The 25,736-nt window shown below is 36.9% G+C and overlaps 1 protein-coding gene across 3 annotated transcripts; it reads left to right on the top strand.

The window, feature by feature from the left end:
* Window positions 1-1,642: 1,642 nt before the first annotated feature.
* On the top strand, window positions 1,643-15,632 carry GNGT1 (G protein subunit gamma transducin 1). Of its 3 annotated transcripts, none has more exons than XM_055392206.2 (3): window positions 1,643-1,659; window positions 11,081-11,184; window positions 15,159-15,287. In XM_055392206.2, the coding sequence occupies exons 2-3, from the start codon at window positions 11,089-11,091 to the stop codon at window positions 15,285-15,287; spliced, it is 225 nt and encodes a 74-aa protein (XP_055248181.1). In that variant the 5' UTR covers window positions 1,643-1,659; window positions 11,081-11,088. The 3 variants fall into 3 exon arrangements, with proteins under 3 accessions (XP_055248181.1, XP_063564366.1, XP_063564367.1); XM_063708296.1 differs by lacking the exon at window positions 1,643-1,659 and adding an exon at window positions 10,909-10,986 and having other exon boundaries at window positions 15,159-15,632; XM_063708297.1 differs by lacking the exon at window positions 1,643-1,659 and adding an exon at window positions 10,909-10,986 and having other exon boundaries at window positions 11,078-11,184; window positions 15,159-15,632.
* The last annotated feature ends 10,104 nt before the right edge of the window (window positions 15,633-25,736 follow it).

The raw sequence follows: 25,736 nt of genomic DNA, 5'->3' as shown, positions 1-25,736 counted from the left end.
CCACATGAAAGGATGGGGTATCCTCTGTGCCTAATTTTATGAATCCCCTTCTCCCTAGAAAGGAAGAGATAATGAGGGTATATAACGTGTCTCTTACTGTGTTCATTCCTTCATTAATCTACTTTAAAGGGAGCTGATTAAATGTTTGAAGTGTGACAAACTTTATGCTAGACATTTGGGATACAAATATAAGGGACCTCATAACATAATAGGGTAGATGAATGAACACTGTATAACCCAGTTACATTACAATGTTCTTAGTACAACATCAAAAATATGTACTAGGTTGTATAAGATTATAGAGGAGGAAGTAAATAAAAGGTAAGCAAAGCTCAATTCCAAATGAAATCCACTCTATGCAAACATACCTGACACTATATCTTCTAGGCCTATGCAATACAGAGACTCATTCCTTCATCTATTTGTTTTGGTTGGCTGTTTTAGGTGCTGTGGTTGTAACAAAGTATTGCCTTCTGCTAGAGGAGCAGAATCTCAGAAACCACTTTTCTCTACTTCCTGGATGTACATTCCCTCAAGTGTCATTATGTCTACTTGCGATGCAGACCATCTTTTCTCTCACTCAGATTGCTACATCTTTAACTGTGTATGGCGTCCAGAAGATTATGGCAAATTTTAGATGATTTTTATCCAAGACCTCCCAACTCAGTGCTGCCTCACCACCTAGCCAAAATTCTAGCCTGGGTTACTAAGCCTCTGGCACATCAAGAGTGGAGAAAGGAAGAGGAATGTTCCCCTAATCCCTGTATATCATGTGGAAATCTCCTTGGCAATCACAATACTAGTGGACATAACAGTGAAAGTTTGCATTGTGCCTTGAATTTATTAGCTCATTAAATCCCACACAATAATGACTTGAGGGAGATACGTTACTCTCCCTAATCTGCAATGAGAAAGCTGAAACTTTTGATAGATATATGACTTTCCCAAAGCTATTCAGTTAGCACAGGCAGTCTAAATCCTGATCCCCTGGTCTCACTGACTGTATACACAGTCTTTTTTTCCACATTAACAGAGGCCAAAGTCAAGCTTATTATATATACTTTCATGACCCTGGTTCAGTACCTGGACAGCGCTAGATCAGTTTTCTTTTCTATGCAAACATAAAGTTCATAATTCATTCATATGGCAAACAGATAGCTACAATTTAAATACATTGCCATAATGCTCTAAGAAGAACATCTGCCAAAACTGATAATCAGATTAGAGGATTGAGAAATTTAATCACTAAAGTCCTCATTTTCACGGTTATATTTAGCAGAAACTAATGGACCTTGACCTTTCAAATGTAAAGACACATTTTCTTTCAAATATATTGTCTTTTTATAAAGTGGCCAAAATCTCATGTTAATTATACATTGATTACTGCAGTGCCATATGCTCTCCAAATGCTCATTTTTTCTGGCTTACGTTGAAAAGCTTTTGTATCTTAAATCACACATGAGGGACAATCTGCCAGTTGGGGCAGGAAGAGGCAATAGCTGAAGTTTGACAGGAACACACATCTCCTAGGACTCTCACTATGTGTTTTCTCTTATTGACTATTAGCTGAGGAAAAACTGAGTGGAGCTGAAAAGTTTACATTAGAAGAGAGTTGAATATGTTAACCTCGACTACATATTCTGAACCAGCCAGGGAAGGGTGAGTTAGTTGTTTCTGTTGGCCAACTGAATCTCAGGTATCTTTGGTCTTCCTTTCTCTTACAATGGAAGTAATGTTCAGGACCTATCTGAGACCAATCCCTTGTCTACTGCTCTTCATCCTTTTTTCTCTTGTTTTCTCAATGGCTTTACTCCTTCCTCTCTTCAACAGCATCAGCTCTGCCCCCTCTTACTCTTTGGCAAAGACACCCAGATTTTAATAATTTCCATCTGGAATGCTTTATCTCTGACTTTTCAACCCAAAGTTAAAATTTATATTTGACTCTATATCCTTCTCCTATTAGTGTTCCCACTTCACTGCTCCCTTTTCTAGCCAAATTTATCAAAAATTTTACCTCTACTATCTTCCTCCACTTCCTCATCTCCTGTTTTTCCCAGATCACTCCAATTAAACTTCCTTTTGGGAAGAGGAAGAACAGGAAGTGCTATTGTCAAGAGCAAACTTGACACGTGCTACTAGACCTCTCAATATATGACACCCAAAGCAACTGTCCTTTAAAATCACCCAACATCACATTTTCCATTAACATCTTATCTAAATTCTTTTTAGTATTTGACAAATACTTCCTCGTTCTTTAAATATTTTCTCTCAGTCTTCATAACACCACATTCTTTTGTTTGTTTCCTGCTTTGTTGACTGCTCCTTCTCAATCAATCTGTCCTTTTCTGGCTAACCATTAAAGCCTAGGTGACTCAAGGCTCAACCCTGAGAATTCTTTTCTAACCATATTATTTTCTGATTTCATTTCAAATACATATACATATAAACCTTGCACGCACATATACACATGCACATACATATGCATGTATTTGTGTGTGGTCTTGATTTTTTCTCAAAATTTCAGACATTCATGTCTATTTAGTATCTCCACTTGAATGTGTAATAGAAACTCAAACATTTTATGTCCTAAACTGAAGTCTTTTTTATATATCTCCAGTCTTCCTCCTTTCTGTAAATGACCCTTCTTCTTAGATTCTCAAGGCAAAATCTCTGGAGTCATTCTTGAGAGCTACCACTGCTTAATTATGCAATTCATCAACAGTCCTTTCAATTCTACCTCCAAATCACTTTTTTTTTTTTTGTTAAATACGGAGTTTCGCTCTTGTTTTCCAGGCTAGAGTGCAATGGCGCAGTCTCAGCTCACTGCAACCTCTGCCTCCTTGGTTCAAGCGATTCTCCTGCCTCAACCTCCCAAGCAGTGGGGATTACAGGCACCTACCACCATGCCCAGCTAATTTTTGTATTTTTAGTAGAGACGGGGTTTTGCCATGTTAGCCAGTCTGGTCTCAAACTCCTGACCTCAGGAGATCTACCCACTTCAACCTCCCAAAGTGCTGGGATGACAGCCAAATCACATTTTTAATCTGCTCATGTCTCTTTATAGCCACAACAGCCAATGTAGTTCAAGTCTGCAATTTCTAAGGAACCATTACCTAAGCTCCTTGTTTTCACCTTTGTTTCCCATTTAACCCCACACAGAACTTGGAGTACTTTTAGTATATCAAACAAGTTAAAAAAATTGCATGTTTTACTTGTCTGATCCTCTCACTGTTACATAAGCTCTGTGAGAGCATAAAGCTTACCTGTGTTATTTACCACTATATCACAGAGCCAAGAATGAGACCTGGAAAGTAGGCTGTCATGAACATCTGTGAAATAAACCAATGACTTTCTATTACCACTATCCTTCTTCTTTACAAATGTCTTGAAAACTCAAATGGCACAGTGGAAACAGAGAAACAGAGTTGTTCTGGGAAAGAAAGTGAGTTGTCATAGAATATATTTGGTTGTCTGTAGTCACGTGCACCTTGAAAATAAGCTAACATGTTGAGAAAGAATGGTATCCATGTAATAAAATAGCAACTGATACAAAAGCAACTGGCTTTCAAAAAATGAACTATGATAAAATTTATGATCAACCTGACCAGTTGGAAAAAAATAAATAAAACTACCTTTTATTTGACCATAAAAATTCAACTGAAAAAAAATGATATATACTGAGGAGTTATGGGCACGGCAAGAAATAAGAAAGCTGAATTTGCTGCTTTAACCTCAAGCAATCAAATGAGTGCCTAGCTTATGGTAATTACATAATAAATATTTGATGAACAAATGAATACTATGTGAGCTTCTATCACATTATTGGCGCTGGTAGAAAGACAGAGAGAAAAAAGAGTAGATTCATGGAGATAAAGGCATTGCATGTTAAGTATTTATCAGAGTGTCTATTACATGATGAATGTTCCAAAATAGCTAATATCATCTCATTTAGTCCTCAGGACAGCAAACTCACTGTCCTTTGTAAATTTCAACTCATCTCCCTCACTTTCAAGTGCTACAAAGTTTAGTCCTTTGTTCTTTTCTCTTTCCTATTTACCTTTGGTGTTCTCTGCTGTTCTCATGGTTCCCCCCAACTCTGGCCGCTCCCATAAACTCCAGACCACCTATTCAATGAATGGCTAACAAGTATCTGAGACTCGGTATTCCCTTTTTATAGTCTCTGATCTCAGGAAACAGCAAATCCCTTCTTTTGGTTGCTCAGGCAAAAAAAACCAAAATAGCGTCATCTCGATTTTTTTCTTTTCTCTTTTTTTTTTTCATTCTATATCTGATCCGTCAGCACATCCTGATGTCTCTGCTTTTAAAATGTATTTAGCATCTCAGCACTTGTCCCCACCTCCACTCGCACCACACTGGTTTGAACCGCCCTCATATTTCACCTTGACTGCAATTGCCCCTTCTCTGCTTCCACCCTTGCCCCCATGAGCTAGCCTCCAATGGCTGCCAGAGTGACCCTGTTAAATTATATGATAGATAATGTCACTCTGTTACTCAGAATCCTCCAATCTTCCCTAAGTCACTCAGAGTAAAGCAAGAGTCTTCACAGTGGCCTGTAAGACCTATATGGTCACTGGTTTCATATACTACTTCTCCCTTGAATTCACTGGGCTCCTTATATTCATACTTGTCTACTGTTGCTTGTACTTGCTGTTCCTCAGAATGATTTCTCTTTGATACCTCATAGCCCTCAGATCTTCACTCAAGCAGCATTGTCAACAGAAAGGGCTCCTTTGGCCATCCTCTCTGTAACTGAAACATTGCTAACACTGTTCTTATTCCTTTCCTGCTTTATTTTTCTCCTTAGCACTTATCTCAATCAAAATTTGGTATATTTTTCTTTTGTACCTTTGTGAGTGCCTGTCTCCTTTACTATAATGTAAGTTCCTTGAGGGGAAAGGTTTTCATCTGTTTATTTCCCTCTGCTCTACCTCAAGCACCTAGAATCATATCTGGCACACAATCGGTATTCCATAAAAATTCTTCAATAAAAAATCTTTTTATAATGCCAAGTAAAATGTCAGGATAAAAAAGAATAGTATAGAATAAGTAAGTTTACATCTATATGATTACAAGCTTATTGTGCATAATACAGTGGATTTGTTTCTGAAAAATTGTCAGAATTACATGTGTATAAATATAGTTTCATGTCAAACTACATGTTTATAAATCAAATAATTAAAGTGTGCTGGCAACATTGCTATTTCAAAGAATCTGTAATTAATCCTCTATAAAAACAAATAAGTTTTTTAAATAATTTGAATAATTTCTCCCTTATCTAGCCCTTTATAAATTAAATATTTTATTTATCAGGTATTTCTACTTCAAAATACACTTACGGATAATGTGTAAAAACAAACAAAAAAAAACAAGTGGCCTTTTAACTTTACCTCAGCTCATTTTAATTCTAGAATAAATTAGCAAGAAATGTAATGGAAGCTCTGAAAGACATCATGAGATACTTAACCTACTCTATAGAGTTCTGTCTTCCCAAAGTGTTTAACAAACACTAAAACGTGCTACATTTAAGGAAGCTTCCTACCCCTCTATTTATGACCTCCATGATGTGCTTGCATTGCTAAGCATATCTACCTTTCTTTTTTACACTTTGTCAATGTAACAATGTTTTCTGAGAATGCTCAATGTATTGAGATGTAAGCATTAAAAGTGATTTATGTTTTTACAGAAATTGCATCAGCAACTATGCTATGTTGAATTGCCATTTCCTAATGAGTAGCTACTCTTTAACAATCATTTAAACTGATATCATCATTGTGGGTCATATTTGGCTAATAAAAACTCATTCTAGTATTTAAGACCAAGAAAAGTCAAGACAATGTACATTTCCTCTACCACTTCTGGGGCTCTATGACCATGAATTTCATCTAATCCAGAGTCTCATTTGTACAAGAAATATTTTGTAATGGCCTGTTTAAAACCATCAATATAGTGAGGCTAAGGCAGGAGGATCACTTCAGCTCAGGAGTAAGTTTATGGATCTATGGATGGGATACAACTCAGAAATACTTCTCCCACTCCCGCCCTCTTCTTGCCTGATCAGCCTGGGCAACATGGCGAGATCCCATCTCTATTAAAAAAAAAAGTAAGTTAGCTGGACTTGGTGGCATATGTCTGTAGTCCCAGCTACTCAGGAGGTGAGGTGGGAGGATCACTAGGGCCTGAGAGGTCAAGACTGCAGTGAGCAGTGATTGCACCACTGCACTCCAGCCTGGGTGACAGAGTGAGACCCTGTCTCAAAAAAAACTCACCAAACCCATCAATATAGTACCTGTATTAGTCAGGGTTCTCTAGAGGGACAGAACTAATAATTAAACTAAATAATTAAACTAATTGTTTAATTTATATATATATCATATATATATGACATATATATGACATATATATGATATATATATAAAGTGGAGTTTATTAAGGAGTATTAACTGACACAATCACAAAGTCCCACAATAGGCTCTTTGCAAGCTGAGGAGCAAGGAAGCCAGTCTGAATCCCAAAGCTAAAGAACTTGAAGTCAGGTGTTCAAGGGCAGGTAGCATCCAGCACAGGAGAAAGATGTAGGCTGGGAAGCTAAGCCAGTCTAGCCTTTTCACCTTCTTCTGCCTGCTTTTTAATCTGCCTGCACTGGCAGCTGACTAGATTGTGCCCGCCCAGATTAAAGATGGGTCTGCCTTTTTCAGCCCACTGACTCAAGTGTTAATCTCCTTTGGCAACACCCTCACAGACACACCCAGGATCAATACTTTGCATCCTTCAATCCAATCAAGTTGACATTCAGTATTAGCCATCACAGTACCTAAATTATATTTATAAAATACAAAAAATCGGCAAATTATATAGACTAAATACAATATGAAAATATTCACCATGACTATACATAATGAAATAGATTTATGTATAGAATTACCATGGACATAGCTGCCGAGAATAGATACACATATATCAAGCCCATGCCTACATAGAGTGATATGATTTTCTGAAAGAGAAACAAAAATTATTGGTTAATGGTTTTCCTTTTATTTATATGCATTATTGTAAAAAGTGTATATAATAACCAAGAAAAATATTTTGTTTCTATGTAAAATGAAGTGAGTTTCAAGGTTCAAAGAACTATAAATATGGCTTTTGCATATGTGGAAGCCTGGCATATCTGACAGTCATGCTGAATGTGTCACATTTCATCTTATGCTGCAGGATCCCGGAAAATGCAAGATATCTGACATTCCTTATCCATACCCACAAAAATTATGGAATACTGTTATAAACAAGCTGACATATTTTCATGAGGGCCCCTAGGGGGCAGTATTGCCCCCATTGAGAACCAGGGATCTATGGATGGGATACAACTCAGAAATACTTCCCCCACTCCCACCCTCTTCCTGCCTTTTATTGGACCTTAGATACTCTGATGGTAGTGCAGGATGGAGGAAGAAGTGAAAGGGCAAACATCTCCTTAACTAGGGTATGCTTTCCCCCAGGCTGGCTGTAATAGCAGTCTTAGCTTGTTTGTCTATAGATCTTCACTCTTCCCCTTAAATTTTGACTAAAGTTGGGGTGGGGATGGTTGGCAATAGGGATAATAATCTGACCTAGTCTCTTAGGACTTTTTTGTGGAGAAGTGGACCAACCTGAAAGCTTAGAATATGAGGGGCAGCTTTAGTGCTATTTGTCATCAACTCTGGACTTTCTATGTAATTCTGGGGTATGAAGAAAGAAATCCACTCCTTTACACTAGTTTGAGAGAGACGTGCTGGAATGAAAAACACCTCAGTTCAGACATGCTGGAATGAAAAACAAACACCTGTATTGTAACCTCAGCTCCACTGCCTCTCATTGTTTAATTTAGGGCATTCAAACTCCCTGGAATGCCTTTGCCTCATCTGCAAAATGGAATAGGGAGTAAAGTAGATGATATTAAATTTGAATTATTTGAACCATTGACTTCAGTATAACACTAAACATTTGGATTCTCCATGCAGACAATATTCACTGTTCTTCTTTGTGTCCTTGAAATAAGTGAAAATTTTGGTCCTCTTTTTTTCTCATATAAGACTTGTGCCATCAAATTTGGTAAGAATTCTAGAATCTTCTAATAATATGTTTGCCCTAAATAAAGTGTTTTAAATGTTTAATATTATTGAGCATGGTGAATCACAGCATTTTAGAGTTAAGAAATCATTTATTGATAAAATGAAGTTAGAAAAATTGGATGTTTTTCTATGTTTAGGTAAATGCATATGACATAGGTTAGGTGACTTTGTCAATACTTCCTGATCTCTTCTATATACCAAACAATATACAGAACAATAGAAAGTAATGAGGACATAAAAGTCATGCAAGGTATGACCTCCCTTGTAAAGGCTCTAAAAATTCACTGTGTCTTGGGTTGGGTTTGCTAGAAGCAAAGCCTAAGACAGGAATTATTGGGTAAGAAAGTTTTCCAGGGCAAGCTCTCAGGAGAAACTGCTAAAGGAGTAAGGCTAGGGCAAGAGGAGAAGTTAGTCAAAAGTGGTTTCAGAAGTCTAGCATCATTCTAAACCCATGGAAAGGCTCTGGAAGTTTCTCAGTTACAACAAAGTTTTTCAGCCCAGAAGCAAGGGGGCTGGGCTGATAGGACCCCACATTAGCCAGCCTTTTGCTCCAAGTCAACCTCAGGGGTCAGATGGGAGCATACTCTCCCAGGCATCATCAGGAAAAGTGTTGCCCATCAGACAAGAGCCAACCTGAGCAAAAGGTTTGCCCTTGACAGTCAACACCTGCAGCTGCTGCGGACTAGGTATCTTACCCTGGAAAAAAAGGAGAGCTGGGCAGTAACATCTGGAATGCATGATATTAAAGGAGCCAAATTATGTACACATGATCTCCTTTAAGTGTATCAGTAATATCACCTATCTTCTTTAGAGCACCTATAAGATCACATATATTATATGGCAAGGGCCATATAAGAAAGTACGGTTTGAAATTCTGGAAGCACAACAAAGTGAATAACACCAGCTAACACGTGCAAGTGCTTGCTATGTACTACACGCCATTACAAAGTCCTTACCTATGCTACCCCCATTTAATACTCTCAACAAATCTACAAGGTAGGTAATATTATTGCCCCTATTTCCCTGTAAACTAAGGCACAGGCAGGTCAAGTAATTTGGTCAGTGTCACATGGCTAGCAAGTACCAGTAAACGATTATTTTGTTGGTAAGTATATGAGAGGGCTTCCTGGAATAGAGAAAATGAAATTCTAAACCCAACACAAGATCTACTAAATTAGAATCTCTAAGGTTGGACTCATAACTTTAACGAGTTTCCTAAAGTGATTTCTGCACACACTGCAGTGTGAAGAGCCATTACCTAAAGGAATTTAAAGTTTTCCAAAATGAAGAAAAATTGTGCAAAGAACAACGTCAAAAGGTAAAAATGATCATCAAAAATACTTAATGAAGTTTTATATTTAGTCTAAAAGACTGGGAAGGAAGATGAGAATAAAATTTGGGTTCCCAAATGCAAAACAGGCTTATACAGGAAGAAATAACCTTTGTATAGTCATAGTGTTTCTTAAAGAACAGAATAGCAAAAATAAAAACATAGGACACATTGGGCTCAAGTACCCACAGTGTGTTATTTTCTACCTCTATGTTGGCCTATGTAGACATTTGTCCCTTAAAATTATCTTAAACTCGAGACCATCCTGGCCAACATGGTGAAACTCCATCTCTACTAAAAATAAAAAAATTAGCTGGGCATGGTGGCACACACCTGTAGTCCCAGCTACTCAGGAGGCTGAGGCAGAAGAATCGCTAGAACCCAGGAGGTGGAGGTTGCAGTGAGCTGAGATCGCGCCACTTCAGTCCAGCCTGGAGACAGAGCGAAACTCCAACTCAAAAAAAAAAAAAAATTCTTAAACTACTACTTATCCGGAGAAGAACAAGGTATTTTAAGACTGGGAAGGGAAAGAATCTTCCTTCAAAGGTTTTGGAAACGAAAACACCATTTAAATTCAAGGAAATAAGTTAATTGCTGATAGATTATTAGCAGAGTATTTTCATGTAGATGTACAATGTTATTTTGTTCTCTGAAATAGTATGTGATCTAAATACACTTACTTTTATAATAATACTTCATTACAAAAATTGGACTAGGGAGAAGGAGGAGACACTATAGGTACAATGCCATTTGGCTACACTGAAATCTTTCCCAGGCAATTTCATAGGACTATCACCAGCTATTGAGCCTTCTTCCCCATTACTCACTGGTCTAATTGGGGAGAAGAGGAATTGCCAAAAGGGCAGAAGAAAGAGTCTGTTCTAGTAGGAGGTTATTGGTAGATCAGACTTGCTATGTCCCCTTTAGCCTGCTAAATTTTCTCATCATTGTTACCAGATTCATTGTGACAGTTACAGGCAAATTTCATGTGTTGTTGGAAAAACACTTACAAGTAATACACTGGTATATTTCTGATTAGTAAGACTGTTTACTATATTTCCATTCTACGGGTACACATTTAAACAATCCATTATTTATAATGAAATTATAGTGATACTTTTTATATGGTTCCCTTTTAATACCAGGTTAAATACTCTAGATATTTAGGGAATTAATGGACCGTCATCCAAATGACCTCAAAGTAAGTTAAATGACATAAAACATATGGTGGAGGGTTTTGGAATTGAAAGTAAGGATTGGAAACCCCAAATTTTACACTATACAAAAGACCAGGGGCAAGGAGGCGCTTTAAGTATTTTAGATTATATACTGACAAAACTCAACCCTCCCAACAAACCTGCTGAACAGGTGTTTAGGGTCAAATGCTTGACTTAATCATATTAGTGAAGATTAGGAAGAAGCTTTAAAATCCCAAGGCTAGTGTGCATTGCTAGAATTGTTAAGAGAGAGAGCTCATATGAAATTGGTTATCGTGGGATATTTGAAATAAAACAAAGAACAGTTTACTTTGTAAGTTAAGAGCTGAGGGAATTGTTGGCTAAGACTGACTTGAAATAACTCCAGCAATTCATGCATAGCTGCTAACCTTCTACATCTTCAGCAGGCAAAAAGATGCCAGTAATCAATATTGAGGACCTGACAGAAAAGGACAAATTGAAGATGGAAGTTGACCAGCTCAAGAAAGAAGTGACACTGGAAAGAATGCTAGTAAGTTGCTGCTTTCTTTGGAATTTTATTTTAAGCTAGAGATACTGTGGGAGTACCAGGTTAGAAAACATTGGCTGGAAAGGCTCAATGTAGTTACAAATAAATTGTCCATCCAAAAATTTATCAAAGATTAAGAAAATTGATAATCAATCATAACTATCTCTTGATTTAGATTCTAAATCAAGGAGGTTGGCAAACCATTTTCCTCTGGCCAAGCCCAATCCTTAGCCTCTTTTTGTATGACCACAAAGATAAGAATGCTTTTACATTTTTAAAGAGAAGGGAAGAAAGAAAGAGAGAAAGAGAGAAAGAAGAGAGAGAAAGAAAGGGAAAAAGAAGGAAAGAAAGAAAGAAAGGGGAAAGAAAGAAATAAGGAGAAAGAAAGAAAAGAAAAAGAGAAAAAGGAGAATATGAGACAAACACCATATTTTAGATAAGCAATAAAATAAATACACGCATGCAATAATATAGGCATTTTGTTTTTACTTTTCTAAACTTCTTTTTATAATGCAATATTTTGATATTGATATTTTGATACAATGTTTTGATATTGCTGCAATACTTTAAGCTATGATGTCAACCCCTCTCCACTGTCATGGTCAGTAATACATAAGTACATTCTACTCTTCTTTGGCAAATAAAGATGAGTTCAAACATAAGAACTCACTGGTTCCTCCTAAAAACTTCTGACAAATCTTGGAAAGGGTTACCAACAGTTCACTGCCATTAGAAGGAGAAGAAATGGCAAAGGAATAAACCACCAAACAAACAGTGATGAAAGCTTGGAGAATGTAGATATGTATTTTAGATCACTTCATTTTAGGAAAGTTATTAACAGTAGAACAAAACCTCCACAAGTGGTAACAGCAATCTTATATTTTTAAAACATCTCATTTTATCAGGACAAAGTAAAAAAGGATCTTGTGTTATCTTCATACTTTGTTCAAAATGCCTGCTCCCAGTCAAAACTGGGATTTTGGGCTTCGTCTATGTTTATAATAATCTCAAACTCCCCTGTTGTCCTTTCCATACAGGCAAAACGTTTTGCTGTAAAGATAAAATTAAATCATTACTAAGGCTTAGAACATACACCAGACAAGTTAAAGTCCTTATTTTTACAATTCAGGGTAAATAAAATGAACTTTTAGGATAAAGGAAAGTTTTCTCTTCTTAAGTTGAAATATCCAAAAGCTGTTTTATTATTTATGTACTCAAGATTATTATTTTGTAGGCAAGGTGATTGTCTTTGTGTTTATTATTCACTTGTGGTAAGTTCACCTTGGACTTTTTATTTTGGGTAAACATCGCATACATCATCATTAATCAGGCTTTGGGGTTCCTTTTCCCCATTATTCAATGTCTCTCTGCTCTTGGAAGTCAAACCAACTTAATATCAGACTGCAAAAACTCCATATACATACACACACAAACACACGTGCATATAGATACACATACATATACATGTACTCTCTTAGTCTCCTCAGGGTGCTGTACCAGAGTATCATAGACTGGTGACTTTTAACCAACAGAAATGTATTTCTCACAGGTCTGGAAGCTGGGGCATCCAAGATCAAGACATCAGCAGATTCAGTGTCTGGCGAGGGCCTGCTCCCTCCTTCATGAACGCCTGTCTTTTCATTTTGTCCTCACCTGGTGATAGGGATGATGAAGCTCTCTGGGGTCTCTTTTATAAGGACAGTAATCCTATTTATGAGAGCTCTGTCTTCATGACCTAATTACCTACCAAAAACCCCACCGAGGGAGTTAGGAGTTCAACAAATGAATTTATATAGTATGTAGAAATATGTATGTAATATATAGAAATATTATTTCTCTATAAAATATATAATAATATATGTTATATTATATATAAAATGGAACTTCCAGCTCCTGAGCCCCTAGCTCTGATGTATAATCAGTACAGTATGGTTAAGTGGATATACTCAGTATGGGTAAGTGGTTAAGTGGATAATCAGTACAGTATGGTTAATTGGATATACTCTGAAACCATATTCCCAGCTCAGATTCTTGCTCCACAACAAATTTTTGCCTGTGCAACCCTCATCTATGTTATCTAACTCACCTGTGCCTCTGTTTCTTCAAAATAGCGATAGTAATAGCATTTAATTCAGAGGATAATAGGGAGGAATAAACAAGATAATATACGCAAAGCTCTGAGAACAGTGCCTGGTAATAGCAAGTGCTTTATGTCATTATTATTTTTATCTTAAAATTATTATTAATTCTATGAACCAGACTGATTCATATTATAGTGATTTTTTTTGAGTACGACAAGTCTTTGCATCCAGTTTCTGAAGCTGATAGATTTGCAATGACTATAAGTCAATGTAATAGGCCATGACTAAAGACAATCTTTGTAGTAATAGCTAAAAATAGTTACTATTTGATTGTGCATCTTCTTGTGCCAGGCACCTCTTAGGCATTTAAGGCAACCAGTGCAGCTATTCATATTTTATACATGAAGTAAATGAACCTTAGATGAATTACCTTAACTAAGACTAAATAGCTAGTAAATGAGAAGAGCCTTGCAATCCTATGTTAAACTACATATATTTATATTAAGCCTCACTGAAATAATTTTTAAACCTATACACATATATAATTTTAGGTAATTTGTTGCTCCTTTCATTCTCATATCCTCAGATCCCAGCCAGGCACCTTCAAAACCAATCCCTTATGGACTACTGAATTAACGACAGCAAGTTACACCTCTGTTCCTGTCATCTGGGTGAAGCCAAAAGTAGTGACTTTTAGAGAGAGAGTGTGGGACCACTGAGGAAGAGGGAAAAAAGCGAATCTAAATTAATGCACATTTCAAAAGTTATGTGAATCTGCAAGTATCATCCTTTGAAGGAAGAAACTAACCTGACAAATGCTTCCTGGCTCCAGTTGAAAATAATTTGTTCTAATATGTAATTAATGAGTCTGCATAGTTATAAAATAATCTTAAGTCTTATATCAAATGTTCCTTGGAATTTACATAAAAGCGGCCTAAAGATTTCATTTGAAAAAAAAAAACAGTAAATTGCTTAAATGACTTATGGAATGGCCACTTAATAGACTGACAAAAATAAAGTAGCTTAGTGTTACTGTCATGAAAGATACACTAACTGAAAACAAACAAGTTGCAGCTAAAAGAGTTTGAATAATTTGATTTCGTGTGTATGTATATATATATATATGTATATTATATATGTATAGAACATCACCTCTCTCTACAAGGAATGTTAAGTGGTACCTTAACAGGCTATAGCTGAAGCCATTAAAATATTAAGGCCTGATTTTTTACTAAATCATTAAACAATAATGGTGCAGATAAGTGAAGAGCAAACTCAAAAACAACATGAATAATTCAGTCCAGCAAATTATTCACTGAGCACTAAAGAACACAGCCTCTGTTCTAGATGGCTGGGATACACTGAACAAATCAGCCAAAGGTCCCTGACCCCCTGAAGCTCACCTAGTGCACCACCATGCTCAATCATTGTAGATGAGTGTAAAGAAAAATTACATGTGTATACTTCTGAGAATTTAGGGATGGTGATAAGCCTGGAATTTAATAATTATTCATTCTCTTCCACCTTTACTAGTCACATTTTTGGGATGAGGAAAAAGATTTAATCAATATGAACTCTGGTGACACCCTTGACTTCTGTTGCCAGCTGTGTTCTGATCCCTGGGTCTTGTCTCCTTTGATGTTGGAGGCAGTGTCTGCTGGGAATCTTTAGCTGGAGCGTGACCAGATGTTTTTCCTTTGTCTGGAGATATATCCAGAAGGAGTGGGAAGGGTGCAACTTTCTTCTTTCCTACAAAGTAAATATGCATTGGTGGAAAGTAGAGAGAATCAAACTGAAATTATACAACCTGAAAATTTATTGTAATAAATAAATTCCTGGCATCTGGAGTATTCTGTTTTAAACCAAATGAGTCATCCCTTTTTCCTTCCCCTTAAGGTTTCCAAATGTTGTGAAGAAGTAAGAGATTATGTTGAAGAACGATCTGGCGAGGATCCACTGGTAAAGGGCATCCCAGAGGACAAAAATCCCTTCAAGGAGCTCAAAGGAGGCTGTGTGATTTCATAATACAAACAAAAAGAAAAAAAATTAAACAAATTCTTGGAAATATCTCAAATGTTAATAGCAACATGGATTTTTCTCATGCATACTATTACTACTAAGCATGTACGTGAATTTTTAAATTTATAGGTAAACTTTTAATAAAAATTGGGGTGTGGTAACCCATCATTCTATGTTTTTCTTAACATAGCTGGCACAGGGTTTAACACATAATTGCCAATAAATATTGCTTAAAGTTCTTTAAAAAGAACTATGTTTAATAAATGATTCTATATTATTCTGAGTTGTCAGCATATATTTACTGTTTTATGTTTTTTCACTTCCCTTTCAACACTTACAATTTTCTACCCAGAAATTGTATGGTTAAAAATTTCTATTTTCTTTCCCAAACTTTCTCTTGGTTAAGGAATTAGGAAGCTTATTTTTCTGATAGGCAGTTCACCTGTCCTGTGACTTTTCCCCAGAATGCCAACTGGGTTGAGGGTTCAGTCTGTGGTCACAGAGCACGGTGAATTTAACCAGCACCAGAATCACGGTTATAAGCATGCACTTAGGAGCAGACAGTTCTGGCTCTGCCACTTTACTGCCCAACTCACTTTGGATAAGCTACTTAATTCTTTCTAAATTTGTTTCTCCTAGCATAGGATGAAGACAATAATGGTTATATCTTCTGTTTTGTGTAGGGGTTAAGTAATACACTAATGCAACTATAACACTCAGCATATTACCTGGCCCATGGTAAGATACAATAAGTGTTAACTAGTATTATTACTGAGAAAGGATCTAGACAAAATTTCCAAAATCCTTTAAGATACATGATGTTTTACCCTATCCTCATAAGACTCTCAACAACACAGTCTTTTCTTTGACAAGGTGAGCACACATGAGAGAGAAATCTCCATCACCTACATCAGGTCCTTCTGGCATCCTATTGAGTTTACATGAGTCACATTTCACTACCATTGTGTTAATAACTAAGAGAAAACTTGCCTCTGCTTCTGTAACAAATGACAAGTTGTAATTACCTAAACCAGAAACCACTTTTGTGGTCAGTGTTTTCTTGTTGCTGTCTCACATTTACAGTGCTATTTTGTATACTTCAGTGATCAGAATACTCAGAAATACTAATTGATTGTCACACTTTAAAAAAAAACATTAAAATTATCTATTATTTGGTCTGGAAGGGAGTCTGAAAGTTGTACCACAGTTTGGCTTCTAGCACAATGCCCTCCCACTCTGATCATCATAAATGCTCAACAAATATCTGTTGACTCTTGTCTAAACTCTTCATTTTGAAATGGAGAAAATAAAGTTTCAGAGAAGTCACCTGACAAATTTCTTCGGTCAAGACTCTGGGCTTCTGGCTGAACAGTCAGCAACATACCCCACCACGTGTCTTCATCAAATATGCTCTGAGTATTAAGGGATTCTGGGATTAGTTACTGAATGTCTTACCTATTTTTCCTCAAGAAAACCTTTTTATCCTCCTATTTAAGTTTACAAAACCCTCTCCATACAGTCCTCCCAACCTCCACCAAGCACTTCCTGTCTCTCTCTCGCAGTCTATTTTCCTCTGTAGCACCGTCACCATCTGGCATACTACAATTTATTTGTTTATTTAATTGTGGTTTGCCTCTAGAAGTTTTCCACCTGCAAGTTAGTACTTATTTAGTGAAGTGTTCAGTACGTCCCCTTTTCTCCGATTAAAATAAATACAAAGTAAGTATTTGCTATGACATTTAGTTTACCATTGGAGACAGATTCTGAAGCCCAGCAATATGAACTTAAAACCCCAACTCTTCCACCTTGTCATTGAGAACTTTGGACAAATGACCAAATGACTTCAACTCTTTGAACATTTTTTTTTTTGTATAAAACTAGTGATTCGGACAGATTATCTGAATACTTGTAATCCTTTAGATCACAAATGGGTATATAAAAGGAAGCCTAATAAATGTCCTCTATTATTATACTTCCCGTGGACATTTTCCCACCATCTGGAATTTGGTCATACTGATCCCTCCATCTGAAATCTCCCTCCACTCCAACCCACCCCATTTCAGCCTTTTGAAATCCTACTCTTCTATGAGACTTTCTCTCCCAATCTATCTCAAGAGTATTTTGTGTATCTCTTAAGCCATTTAACATTACTTTACTTTCTCTTATTATAATTTCTATGGTTGTCTTAATTTCAGTGCTGTATTGGAAATTTCCCAAGCCGGAAGATCTGTTCATCTTTGAAACTGTCATATCAACTAACAAATTGTCTGGACAATGAAATTGACTTTAAAAGCAGGCAAGAATAGTGCTTATAAAATGTTTATATTGGATAATTCAGAATTCTTATTGACTTAATTCACGATTAAATCACCAGTAGGGGACAATTCCTGTTGCTTAAAACACAGATTGTCAGCAGGTTTTGAGTAAGAGAGAAATCACAGTAAGGAAGTATAGAGAAAGATGGTCCAGGAAGAAGGAAATGAAATCATGACTGTCCCACAGGCTACAGAGCTATAACTGTCAGTGACTTTGGTTTGTTCAGAATTTGTTATTTCAGGACTGGGATAACTAGGTTAAAGAAAATGAAGTAAGACTACAAGGCAACAAAAACCACTCCCACACAACCTTAACATGTGACTCTTTAACAAAATTTTCTGGTGTCATTAATGAGAATGAGTTATTATAGATACTGCAATATATCATTTGAGCTACTTGGACTTTAAACATATTTTGCACACATAGATGAGTGTAAGCTTTAGTAAGAAAAAGAAAAAAGAAAAGAAAACACCTCGCTGTTGTTTTAATTTGTACTGGTTTTATTTTAGCCAAATTTTAAAACCAAGCTAATATCAATCTTCCTAAATTACTAAAATATGAGTTAACATGAGGAAAATAGTAAACTGAGTAATGAGAATGATCAATTATGTATGATGGGAGTTTAAGTCTTACAGAAAAAAATGGTGAGGGAAATCTGTTTTTTTATTTTTTATTTTATTTTATTCTTTTGAGACAGAGTCTCACTCTCTCGCGCAGGCTGGAGTGCAGTGGTACGATCTTGACTCACTTGCAACCTCTGCCTCCCTGGTTCAAGTAATTCAGTCCCACCACACCCGGCTAACTCTTTTTGTATTTTTAGTAGAGAAGAGGTTTTGCCATGTTGGCCAGGCTGGTCTCAAACTCCTAACCTCAAGTGATCCTCCCGCCTCGACCTCCCAAAGTACTGGTATTACAGGCCTGAGCCACCACTCCTGGCCGGAGAAATCATTCTGATACCATGAATTATAAGTAGTTGCTAAGATACTCAGAGCATCAGACACAGTTTATCTTTTGACTTGGCATTCTCTTCATCTAGAAAAGGAATCTTAGGGTCAGGTGCAGTGGCTCATGCCTGTAATCTCAGCACTTTGGGAGGCCTAGATGGGAGGATCACCTGAGATCAGCAGTTCGAGACCAGCCTGGCCCACATGGTGAACCCTGTCTCTACCAAAACAAAAACAAACTTAAATATACAAAATTAGCTGGGCATGGTGGCGTGTGCCTCTAATTCCAGCTACTCAGGAGGCTGAGGCAGGAGAATCACTTGAACCCAGAAGGTGGAGGGTGGAGGTTGCAGTGAGTGGAGATCACGCCATGTGTATACTTCTGAGAATTTAGGGATGATGATAAGCCTGGAATTTAATAATTATTCATTCTCTTCCACCTTTACGAGTCACATTTTTGGAATGAGGAAAAAGATTTAATCAGTATGAAATCCGATGACATTCTTGACTTCCGTTGCCAGTTGTGTTCTGATTCCTGGGTCTTGTCTCCTTTGATGTTGGAGGCAGTGTCTACTGGGAATCTTTAGCTGGAGCGTGGCCAGATGTTTTTCCTTTGTCTGGAGATATATCCAGAAGGAGTGGGAAGGGTGCAACTTTCTTCTTTCCTACAAAGTACTTATGCATTGGTGGAAAGCAGAGAGAATCAAACTGAAATTATACGACCTGAAAACTTATTGCAGTAAATAAATTCTTGGCATCTGGAGTATTCTGTTTTAAACCAAATGAGTCATCCGTTTTTCCTTCCCCTTAAGGTATCCAAAGGTTGTGAAGAAGAGATTACATTGAAGAATGATCTGGCAAGGATCCACTGGTAAAGGGCATCCCAGAGGACAAAAATCCCTTCAAGGAGCTCAAAGGAGGCTGTGTGATTTCAAAATACCAAAAAAAAAAAAAAATTAAACAAATTATTGGAAATATCTCAAACGTTAACAACAATATGGATTTTTTTCACACATAATTCTACTACTAAGCATGTACGTGAATTTTTAAATTTATAGGTAAACTTTTAATAAAAATTGGGGTGTGGTAACCCATCATTCTATGTTTTTCTTAACATAGCTGGCACAGGGTTTAACACATGATTGCCAATAAATATTGCTTAAAGTTCTTTAAAAAGAACTATGTTTTATAAATGATTCTATATTATTCTCAGTTGTCAGCATATATTTACTGTTTTATGTTTTTCACTTCCCTTTCAATACTTATAACTTTCTACCCAGAAATTTTGTGGTTAAATTTCTGTTTTCTTTCCCAAACTTTCTCTTGCTTACAGAATTAGGAAGCTTATTTTTCTGATAGGCAGTTCATCTATCTTGTGACTTTTCCCCAGAATGCCAACTGGGTTGAGGGTTCGGTCTGTGGTCATGGAGCACGGTGAATTTAACCAGCAGCAGAATCACGGTTATAAGCATGCACTTAGGAGCCAGACAGTTCTGGCTCTGCCACTTTACTGCCCATCTCACTTTGGATAAGCTACTTAATTCTTTCTAAATTTGTTTCTCCTAGCATAGAATGAAGACAATAATGGTTATATCTTCTGTTTTGTGTGGGGGTTAAGTAATACACTAATGCAACTATAACACTCAGCATATTACCTGGCCCATGGTAAGATACAATAAGTGTTAACTAGTATTATTACTGAGAAAGGATCTAGACAAAATTTCTAAAGTACTTTAAGAAACATGCTATTTTACCCTATCATCATGAAGACTCAACACCACAGTCTTTTCTTTAACAAGGTGAGCACACATGAGAGAGAAATCTCCATCACCTACATCAGGTCCTTCTGGCATCCTATTGAGTTTACATGAGTCACATTTCACTACCATTGTGTTAATGACTAAGAGAAAACTTGCCTCTGCTTCTGTAACAAATGACAAGTTGTAATTACCTAAATCAGTAACCACTTTTGTGGCCAGTGTTTTCTTGTTGCTGTCTCACATTTACAGTGCTATTTTGTATAATTCAGTGATCAGAATACTCAGAAATACTAATTGATTGTCACACTTTAAAAAAAACATTAAAATTATCTATTATTTGGTCTGGAAGGGAGTCTGAAAGTTGTACCACAGTTTGGCTTCTAGCACAATGCCCTCCCACTCTGATCATCATAAATGCTCAACAAATATCTGTTGACTCTTGTCTAAACTCTTCATTTTGAAATGGAGAAAATAAAGTTTCAGAGAAGTCACCTGACAAATTTCTTCAGTCAAGACTCTGGGCTTCTGGCTGAACAGTCAGCAACATACCCCACCACGTGTCTTCATCAAATATGCTCTGAGTATTAAGGGATTCTGGGATTGGTTACTGAATGTCTTACCTATTTTTCCTCAAGAAAAGCTTTTTATCCTCCTATTTAAGTTTACAAAACCCTCTCCATACAGTCCTCCCAACCTCTACCAAGTGCTTCCTGTCTCTCTCTCGCAGTCTATTTTCCCCCGTAGCACCATCACCATGTGGCATACTACAATTTATTTGTTTATTTAATTGTGGTTTGTCTCTAGAAGTTTTCCACCTGCAAGTTAGTATTTATTTAGTGAAGTGTTCAGTATATCTCCCTTTCTCTGATTAAAATAAATACAAAGTAAGTACATGCTATGGCATTCAGTAACCTGTAGAAGATGGTCCTAACCAACATCTCTAACTTTCAGTTTACCATTGCAGACAGAGTTTGAAGCCCAACAATTCAAAATTAAAACCCTGACTCTTCCACCTTGTCATTGAGAACTTGGACAAATGACGTGAACTTCTTGAATCTGTTTTTTTTTTTCATATAAAAAATTAGCGAGTAGGCTAGATTATCTGAATACTTATAATCTCTTAGATCAGAAACGGGTACACAGAAAGAAGCCTAACAAATGTCCTCTATTATTATACTTCCCGTGGACATTTTCCCACCATCTGGAATTTGGTCATACTGATCCCTCCACCTGAGATCTCCCTCCACTCCACCCCATTTCAGCCTTTTGAAATCTCACTCTTCTTATGAGACTATCTCTCCCATTCTACCTCAAGAGTATTTTGTGTGTCTCTTAAGTCATTTAACATTACTTTACTTTTTCTCATTATAATTTCTACAGTTGTTTTAATTTCAGTACTACATTGGAAATTTCCCAAGTCAGGAGCACTGTTCATCTTTGAAAAGTGTCATATCAACTAACAAATTGTCTGGACAATGTAATTGACTTTAAAAGCAGGCAAGAGTGGTGCTTATAAAAGTTTATATTGGATCAAACTTCCTAAATGCCTCAATAATGTGTTTACATGAGGAAAACAGTAAACTAAGTAATGAGAATGATCAGTTATATATGATGGGAGTTAATATAGAAACAAAATTGGTAAGAGAAATCATTTATTTTTATTTGTATTTTATTTTATTTTATTTTTTTGAGATGGAGTCTTACTCTCTCGCCCAGGCTGGAGTGCAGTGGTACGATCTTGGTTCACTGCAATCTCTGCCTCCTGGGTTCAAGCAATTTCGTGCCACCACGCCTGGCTATTTTTTTTTTTTTTTTCATTAGAGAAGGGATTTCATCATTCTGGCCAGGCTGGTCTCGAACTCTTGACCTCATGTGAGCCTCCTGCCTCAGCCTCCCAAAGTGCTGGGATTACAGGTGAGAGCCACCACTCCCAGCCAGAGAAATCATTTTGATACCATGAATTATAAGTAGTTGCTAAGATACTCAGAGCATCAGACACAGATCATCCTTTGACTTGGCATTCTCTTCATCTAGAAAAGGAATCTTAGGGCTGGGTGCGGTGGCTCACACCTGTAATCCCAGCACTTTGGGAGGCCTACGTGGGAGGATTACCTGAGATCAGGAGTTTGAGACCAGCCTGGCCAACATGGTGAAACCCCATCTCTACTAAAAAAGAAAAGAAAAAAAGAAAAACAAAATTAGCTGGCTGTGGTGGCACACGCCTGTAATCCCAGCTACTCGGGAGGCTGAGGCAGCAGAATGACTTGAACCCGGAAGGCGGAGGTTGCAGTGAGCAGAGATCGCGCCATTGCACTCCAGCCTGGGCAACAAGAGTGAAACTCCTTCCCCTGCCCGAGAAAAAAAAAAAAAAAGAAAAGGAATCTTAGGTAGGTAGTTACAGGAAACAAATGAGCTCCTGAAAATTGCCTCATGATTGTTTTAACAGATTAAAACAAATATCAAATGAACCAAGAGCGTGTGAAATGTACTTTCTTTAAAGAAACCATAATTTCAATGGTCAAAACAGTTACTATGCACTTTTTAAATTTATTTATTTATTTATTTATATTTATTCATTTTTTTGTAGAGACCGGGGTCTCGGTATGTTGCCTAGGCTGGTCTCAAACTCCTGAACCTTTGGTCTCACGTGATCCTCCTGTATCGGCCTCTCAAAGTCACTCTATAAATTTTAGAAGAGCAGACTTTGAAAGGTAACCTAGTTTACTTACACGAAATAAAAAAGCAGAAATAATGTGTTTCTTGCAAAAATCACAAGATAAAATAAGACCAGAATCCTGATCTTTTTTGAGTTCAAGTTAGTATTAGCTCAATTCCAGTTTAACTCCCTTCAATGTTTTATTTTTCTTTATATAGATTTTTAACAACATAATAAATCACAAAAATTGTCAAAACCTTGTTTTTCCTATTTTTGCATACCAAAGTAAAAATTTCATGGTTGTTACTCTTTTATAATTTAAAAGTGAAAATGGTTACTTTTATTTTTATTAACTAATTTCTATAAAACATTTGTGAAAAGACAGTGGGCTAATTAATCAAAGTTCATTGCTGGTTGCACCTGTCATTTTTAGTAAAGAATGGTTTCTACTCATACTACTTGTAAAATAAATTTTACTGGGGTACTATGTAAAATATAAGTAAAAACTTAACAAAACATTTGGACACAGCTAAACAAATTTTAAAATTTATTTATTCAAAATTTTTGAATATTGCTGATAAACTATTTCTGCAAGTATACATGAGAAATTGCTTAACATGGTTCTTCTCTGGGAGGTAAATTCAGTGTCTAGGCATAGAAGACTACACATCCTTTTGTTTACAAAAAAAAAGTTCTCATCATTTTACTATTTAAAACCAAACAGGGCCAGGCGCGGTGGCTCACGCCTGTAATCCCAGCACTTTGGGAGGCCGAGGTGGGCGGATCACGAGGTCAGCAGATCGAGACCATCCTGGCTAACACAGTGAAACCCCGTCTCTACTAAAAATACAAAAAAATTAGCTGGGCGTGGTGGTGGGCGCCTGTAGTCCCAGCTACTTGGGAGGCTGAGGCAGGAGAATAATGTGAACCCAGGAGGCGGAGCTTGCAGAGAGCCGAGATCGCGCCACTGCACTCCAGCCTGGGCGACAGAGCAAGACCCCGTCTCAAACGAACAAACAGGAAACCAGCAACAATAAAACCTTTTTCAGAATCCTGTGTGATCATGCAATTTCAACATTTTGCAATTCACTTCAGTTTAATCAATTTACTTAAGATATTAGAATATGAATTATTTAATAACAATAAAAAAGACTAACAAGTATTTTGTTTCTAATACGTCTCACAATACGATGGGAAAAGTTAAAGAACCAATATGGGCTTATAAGTATTTATCCCTCTAAGCAACTAGATGATTTCATGGGAAAGAAATTTCAAAGCCAAAATAATTATATTTTTATGACTTAGAACAAACACACGTTAACAAAAAATTAGCCGGGCGTGGTGGCGGGCGCCTGTAGTCCCAGCTCCTCCGGAGGCTCAGGCAGGAGAATGGCGTGAACCCGGGAGGCGGAGCTTGCAGTGAGCAGAGATCGTGCCACTCACTCCAGCCTGGGCGACAGAGCGAGACTCCGTCTCAAAAAGAAAAAAAAAAGAAAAAGAAAAAAGAAAAAACACACAATAATTTACTTAATCAATTTATTTAACTTAGGTGCTGAACCTATTTAATTTAGGCCACATTCACGTTGATTACTTTCACTAATTTATTTAAGGTATTTTTAACCAACTTTTAAAATTTAAGTAATAGAAAATTTTAAAAATGAATTAGTGCACAAGACAGATATGGACATTTGTCTCGTCTCCCTGCTTACTTACAAGTAAACTTCAGCAGATGCTCTAACTACTTTGAGCCTGGAAAACCCTGATATTTCAAATATTGAAAGTGAAGCTCTTAAACATTTTCTTTGTGAAAATGATTTATCATATATAGACATACCAACACAATTAGAGATACAACATAGCTTAGCTGATTCACTACTTCCCTGCCTTACTATACATTTTACAAATTAGAAAACCAAAACTAAGAAAAATTAAGTGACTTCTTCAGTGATGGCCTATGGCAGAGCTGGAATTACACGCCAGGAGTATTCATTAAGTGGTTCATTGCTTTTTTTCATTCTAATTTATTCATTGAGGTTGAGCGGAGCGTGGTAAGAAACTAGGAACAAACAAAAACTGCTGCTTCCTAAACAGGGAATGGTCATGAGTGTCTTGGGTCAGCTACTCTGAAATATTAAGTTAATATTTCACTTGCATTTGACTCTGTGAGGCAGGAGGTTATCTCTGGAAAGAAAGAGAAATATCCAACTGCTAGGGAAGGTTTCTTACATTCATGTTTGATTTTTCTTCTATTCTTTTGACCACCATCAACAAGACTTTAGTTACAGTTAAAGGGAAAGTTTTATTGCATGTAAACTTTTTTCACCTCGGACACTTTTCCTGGCTTTCCAGAGCAACAGCTAGATAAATAGTGCTTGCCAGAAAGTGGAGAAACTAATACTAAATGAATCCACTGCCTACATCCAGGAAGGTTCAGGAGCCAGGAATTCAAAATCCTTGGTGTCAAGTGTCACCCAAAACTTAGGGTTGGGGAGTGGAGAAAGGCTTTCGGTTAAGAACTTTAAGATTCCTGCTTCTGTCTTCTCTTATATCATCCTTTGATGCACCCCTCTACATAACATTCCCCCAGAAAAATAAAAAAATACAAACTCTGCTGCTGTTGAGGATGCAGATGATTATTTAATAACAGAAAATGTTCTTGCAACTTGTAAACGATATTCACACCCTGTTGCCCCCTCCTCGCCCAAAATGTATAAACCCATATTAGGCCTCGAACAAGCCGGATGGACACAAATGAGCAGAACACTGGTGGGTGTTTCTG

Source organism: Gorilla gorilla, chromosome 6, assembly GCF_029281585.2.
Source record: "Gorilla gorilla gorilla isolate KB3781 chromosome 6, NHGRI_mGorGor1-v2.1_pri, whole genome shotgun sequence".
Classification (NCBI taxonomy): Eukaryota; Metazoa; Chordata; class Mammalia; order Primates; family Hominidae; genus Gorilla; species Gorilla gorilla.
This window is presented reverse-complemented; position numbering and strand designations above follow the sequence as displayed.